This window comes from Nanorana parkeri, unplaced genomic scaffold (genome assembly GCF_000935625.1).
Source record: "Nanorana parkeri isolate BGI_ZX_2015 unplaced genomic scaffold, ASM93562v1 scaffold270, whole genome shotgun sequence".
Lineage (NCBI taxonomy): Eukaryota > Metazoa > Chordata > Amphibia > Anura > Dicroglossidae > Nanorana > Nanorana parkeri.
The window spans coordinates 234,480-241,170 of NW_017306538.1; the positions used below are offsets into that span (position 1 = coordinate 234,480).

At 39.3% G+C, this 6,691-nt stretch overlaps 1 protein-coding gene across 1 annotated transcript in view; it reads left to right on the top strand.

Moving 5' to 3' along the window:
- ISY1 (ISY1 splicing factor homolog) overlaps positions 1-6,691 on the top strand; it is a 40,150-nt gene that overhangs the window by 13,450 nt on the left and 20,009 nt on the right. Inside the window, exon 8 of the mRNA XM_018557178.1 lies at positions 3,580-3,702. Within this exon, the coding sequence (XP_018412680.1) occupies positions 3,580-3,702 (123 nt within the window). The remainder of the gene's footprint in view (positions 1-3,579; positions 3,703-6,691) is intronic.

Below are 6,691 nucleotides of genomic sequence, written 5' to 3' on the forward strand. Positions count from 1 at the left end.
CCATCCCTCAGTCTGTTAAAAATGTTAACAAAAAATAGTTTATCCAGAGTGTCATTTAAAAATAAAGAACCAGTGAAGCCAAACCTTTTTTGGCTTTACTTCTATTTTGGGTCACAGAAGTACAATTACTCCTGTGTGCCAAAATCAGCACAAAGCGGACCAATGCCAACTATGTGCTGATAGCGCAGAGCCTCGCTGCAGCTGGGAAGGATCCAGACTATTTTGTTTTGATCCAACCGACTGCCTTTTTCACCTCTCTAGAGCCAGCTGTGCCTACCTCATTCCCTACCTGCCCCTCCATTGAGCACTGGGGGAACAGAGAGAGCAGGGTGGAATCCACCGCTCTGTGCAGGAAAGACTGCGAGTTGAGTAATCGGCAGTATATGATCACTCAGTTCTCGGTAAATAGAGCCGGCGTTCACGCCAGCTCTAAGTATTGGGAAGAGTATATTTTACTCTTCCAATAGTTCTCCTTTTAATATAATGAAGTGAACACGGTGAAAACCTGACATGTTCTGACTATCTCTCACTCATGTAACTTAGCTGATTGCATACACATTTTTGTAGTGCATGTGAACCCAGTTAAATGTAATAACAAAATCACTTATTTATGGTCTGTATTTCAAGCATGCAATTGTATAGCTAATCTATAGCTGGATTCATTTTCACGAATGGTCAATTAAATTAATGTTGGTTTATAAGGAATAAGTTATGGTAATTAGAAATGCCTGTATAAGTTAATTGCAGCCTGGACCCCGGTAGGGCACTGTATGCTCCATCCACATAAACAGGTTGCCGCCTTCATAATCTAATCTTTTATTTATTTTTTAAGCATGTATTATTTTTATTGAGTATAAGGTGGAGCATACATAAACAAAAACTGGCAGTGGTATAATCTAATCTTAAACATGGCCACATGTCGATTATTACTGTGTAAAATGCATGGCTGAGGGTGAAAAACCCCCCTTCTGCTATTCAAAAAGGAGATATCATCTTCCCTGCAGAAGTGGGAGACAGAACCCACAAGCTGCTGATGGTCAAATAACTAAAGAGGGTAAAGGAAAGACAAACTGCCAAGAATACAGCATACCAAACAAAGAAAGAGAAGAAAATATGAGCTGACCTGCGAAATACAAGGAAATGTACCCCATAAGAGGACCTGACACCATACGGTACACCCAATATGTAGGATTTACTTAACACATGGGTGTTTTTCACTGTGGAGAGGCTGAACCAGGGTGGGAGGGTAGGGAGATTTCAACAAAGTGATACTGGAGCCAGGACAAAACTAAGAACTCTGGAGTAGGGTTGCCTCACTCTTTTATTAGCTAGTTAGGTGGTCCTTTGGGGTCAGAGGATAGAACTAACCCCCGTAGTATTCTGTCGTTAGGACAGCACGTGCACACACATATGAAAACCTGCGATAAATCTTATCTGAGAAAACTAAAACTGTAGAACACTCTACAGTCTACGTCTCTCCTCCCACACCGCTCAGTCCGCGCTGTCACAGGAGGCTGAGCTCTCCTCCCTGCTCCGCTCGCTCAGCCTCCAATGACAGCATGTCAGAGAGGAGAGCGGATACAAACACTCAGCGATCAGTGATCGCTGAGTGTTTGTACATAATTGAGCACATGGTATGTGTACTATATCCTCAATTATGAATTAATGGGAAGTGAACTACATCACCTCCTGTTCATTCATGATTGTGGTTATAGTAAACACACAATGTTCTCAAGTTATAAATGAATGGGAACACTCAGTATAGAGGATTCCTGTTCATTGATAGGGGCTGCAGAAAAAGAGATTGAGGACTTTGTGTCCTCAATCTCTTTTTCTATTTTAAAAGGGAAATATCAAGGGTCTGTTTAGACCCCTAATATTTCCCTGAAAGCCCCTAAAAGTAAAGTAAAAAATAAAAATATTTTAAAAAAAATTAATAAATATAACAAAATTAAAAAGTTTATAAAATATTTGAAAAAATAATAAACATTTTTGGTTTCGGCCTGACAATTTTTTTTTGTTTCGGCTTTTAAATTTCCATTTCGGTGAACCTCTATTTAAAAATGACCTTGAATTATGGGGGATGCTATTGGTTGTTTGATTAAAAGCTACCCTTGTGCATGAGCCTTTAATATGCAGTGAGAAGTTGTTCTACAGTTGAATATACGAAGGATTCCGAAATGAGGACTCCTCCATGTTACTTCAGAAGAGTTAAAAGCAGGGGTTAACAGTTTTTCATCTATGCCTTTAATGTATGCGCAGGACGAAGAAGAGAACAGTCCTTTGAACCTTTGATGTAGAACACCCGATTACTATATTGAAATGCTTTTTTCTAGATTAGGCAGTGCTTTATTTATGTCTACTATATCACTAGCCTACAGCACAGTGCTGCTATTTCTTAACTCATAGGCAGAGTAAATCAATGTGGAATTAAATTATTGTAATTTATTTTTAATATGGTTAAAAGCAATTAGTTTACAACTGTTTTCAGTATTTGTAGAGGAGAGCAGATCCTGAGAAATGTAATTTAATTTAAGTGGGAGAGATAGTATTAGAATGAACTGTTCATTCAGCGGAAGTTATCACATGACTCTGGATTTAGTCATTGTGATTTAGTACACACACTCAAACACGTGAAACTGTTTTTGGATAATATGAAATGTTACGTTTTTAAATTGCATTTTATTCTGTGATGGACCTAATAATGACATTCTGATTCTTGTGATTCTACTGAAGTGTTTTATTTTCAGTAATTACTACCCATTCTTATAAATTTCCAACACTGACCGTAAATGGGTAAATGTCTCTTTCTTTCAAGTGTATTTCCACTTTTGCAGTCAAACTTGTGAAAATACCTTTATATGTTTTGTGTTCCCATTTACACAGCATACCGAAAAATCATGAAAAATAAAATATTTCCTACATTTTTTTTTAGATATTTTGTTGCAGCTGGCAACATGGCTGATTCCAGTTTTTCTCCCAGGACCCTCACAGTGATCTGTCCTTACAGAAAGTCATGAAATATGAGAATAGTGTTTCATTAACATACAGTGGGGAAGACAGGCTTTTAATCCCTTAACCCTTTGTTTGGACAGGCAGTGTTCAGATCTACTTTACAAATCATAATGAATAAACTAGTCGTTGTCCCCCTCACATTAAAAAAGGAGAACCATGTAGAAAATGTAACCCTTAAGAAGCCAAGAAACTCTAAACCAAGTAAAAGCAATTCAAACTGCAAAAAAGCATTTTTTAAATATTTATTTTAGCTGATGCGGTATGAATGGGAACAAGTAACAAATATAAAATAAGTGTTATCCCAATTTGACTGATAAAGTGGAAATACACTTTATGTAGGTCGGTCAGGGAAACCTCTTCCTGTCCTCAAACCTACCTGGATCTATCACTTACCACTTTGCTGTGATGCCAGCATGTTGAAGTAAAGTGAAGATTGCGTCTGCTGCCAGCAATTTGAAAAATCCCTGTGTGCAGTAGCAAATGCTTTTATTTGTTGTCATTTCCAAGATAAGGGTAAAGTTCCACTTTAAAATATTTCTGAAATGCTCAATATGTTGTTTGTAGCTGCTCCCCCACCTCGGAAGACCCGTGCTGAGCTGATGAAAGCTATTGATGCTGAGTACTATGGGTACCGTGATGAAGATGATGGTGTGCTGGTACCTTTGGAACAAGAAGAAGAGAAAAGAGGTATTCACACTTTGTGTATTATTATCCTTTATTTTTCTCTATATTTTTTTGCATCAGATCACCTTGGTAATCTTAAAAAAACTAAAGGTTTCCTCCAAATCATCTGCTGGCTTGTCATATCTCATCGAGCAGAGGTGCCCATTAGGTAGATCGTGATCTACCAGTAGCTCTCAAAGCTGATGCTGGTAGATCACGAACGGTGTGAATGGTGGCCCCTTTATTCCATTTTGGTATATTTATTTAGCTGTGCACACATGATTACCTATTAGCCTGAGTCTGCTGAGCCAAGCTCCCTGACACCTTTCTGGTGGATACTGGTGGTTGAAGTGCTATGTATTACATCAAAGAATATTAGTTTACACAGCCTGTTGAACTGCACTGCAAAATACAGCAAGGTGAACCAGGAGAGAGAGCGGGGAGAGACAGCCAGGAAAAAGAGAGAGGAGAGACAGCCAGGGGAGAGAGCAAGGAAAGACAGCCAAGATAGTGAAGAGAGACAGCAAGGAGAGAAAACGAGGAATGAGAGCCAGAAGAGAGAGAGAGAGGAGAGACAGCCAGGAGGATGTGCAAGGAGAGATAGCGAGGAGAGAGTGAGGGAGGGTTTTTTTTCGTTGGTAGATCTCATGTAGCTTGTCATTTGAAAAGTAGATCTTAACACAAAAAATTGTGGGCACCCCTGTCATAGAGACATGTGTGGTGAATAAGTATTAAAATAATTCTCAATACCTCCTTACTGCTGCAGCCATTACAAAATATTGGTGTCATGCTTCCTTATCCACGTTATCCCCAGTGAACAGATCATTGGGGAACGTAGTTGACATAGAGAGCAACTTAACATAGTCCGTTTTATGTGCTGAACTGAGGTTAAAGTGATTTTAAACTCTCAAACTTTTTTTCAGTAATGAATCCAGATCAAACAAATATACATTGCCCAGCAAAGTAATTCTTTACATTTTTGCCCAAACATTTACAGTGATCATGCTTCCAGACAGCTCCAGCTCTCTCAGCTGTCTGTCTACTAGCTTGGATAGGGAGAAAGGGTCAGTGGGGAATGGCTTGCCTTGCTTTGTCTGTGTGTTTGTGGAGACACAGCTTAGTAGCACACTCAAGGGTGGCTCCATAGCACCCTGCAAGGGCAAGGAGTCACCCTAAAGCAGAATATCAGGGCCAGTGCTCAGGGGAGCAGCTGATTCTAAAGGAAAGTAAAACCTTAAAACATCCAGGGGCAGCATGCATTGTAAGGGATTTAATCAGCATTTGAAAAAGCTTAAAGACTTTTGACTTTAATATCACTTTTTATTTTAAACCCCTAGAAATTCCCTATTAGCATTGTGAATGGGAACTCACTCCACTTCTGACCCATTTAATCATAACTCACACGGCATCTCTGGGACTTTCCTTTGATCCACCCAGCTTGTCTCCACCCTAAGGTTACCAGAGGACGAACCACATCACTGATGTCACTCTAGCACACTGTTCTCTGTCTCCACTGTGTAGTAAAGTAGCCACCACTCCAAGCTCACTCCCATGATGGACAACAATCTCCCGTTTAGTTTACTAATTTGTATTGAAATTATAGTCCATCATGGGAGTGAGCTTGGAGCGGTGGCTACTTTACTACACACACAGGGACCATGGGGAACAAAAGTAGCCACCCTCCAGAAGGAAGGACAGTGTCGGCATGAATTCAGAGATGATTTGGTACACAAGATACATTTTTGTTAATTGTTAAGGTACTTTAATGCATTTTTAAGATTTACAGCCTGAGTTTAGAGTCACTGAAGCATTGTAAGGATGTACAGTAATAAATGTTTTTGCATGTTTGGTTGCATTGTACTGTATTCCTGCATCGGTCTGTGATGACACCTTTATCACCACAGACCGACTGTAAATTGTATGTGCGTTAAAACATGCAAAGCACATCTCAACATGCTTTAAAATGTATGATCTATCTTTTTAAACACGGCAGAGTAAAATGTTTCTCACACTGTTATCTGCAGTGATTGAGATGTTTTGGTGAAGGGGATGCTGGGGAATGATTTGTCAGAATAGTGAAAGGTATTGTGGACTATAAAGGTTTACAGCAGCTTCTTTATTTGCTCCCTTTTAATATGTTAAATATACAACTAAAAGTTTTTTAATTTTGTTTTGATTTTATATCTTGACTAGGGATGTCCCGATGCCACTTTTTCAGGCCCAAGTACAAGTACATACCCTCATGTACTTGCCGATACCAATTACCGATACTTTTTCTTAAAGGTACAGGTGACTTTAAATGATCCATAGTACAACTACATGTTATGTACTATGGATCATGGTTTAACCTATTCATGTTAGCAGGGGAGAATTGTAACTCTATTTCTGGAGTGTAGTGGAGGTGTGTGCTGTATATATGTACTACATATACATTACACACGTCCAGTACACTATAGCAATAGATTTACAGCCAGCCCCATCCCAGCTTCCCTTACTCACAGTTTCACTCCGATCCCCGTAGCCTCACGCGATGCCTCTTGTAGTCGGCGCTGGGCAGGATCGCTGCATCGCATCTCGGTGCTCAGCTTGTGGGAGGCGCTCACAATTCTGCCCTGCTAACATGAATAGGTTAAATCATGATCCATAATACATATACAGCACATACGTCCCGTACACTGCAGTAATAGTTACAATTATCCCCTGCTAACATGAATATGTTAAATCATGATCCATAGTACATAACATGTTGTTGTACTACGGATCATTTAACCCATTCATGTTAGCAGGGGATTATTGTAAATATATTGCTGCAATGTACGGGACATTTGTGCTGTATATGTACAGTACATATAGATATACAATTCTGCACTGCTAACATGAATGGGTTAAATGATCCGTAGTACAGGGCTACATATCATGTACTACGGATCATTTAACCCATTCATATTAGCAGAGAATAATTGTAAATCTATTGTTCAGTGCATTCTATATGTAGTATATAGTACATGTACAT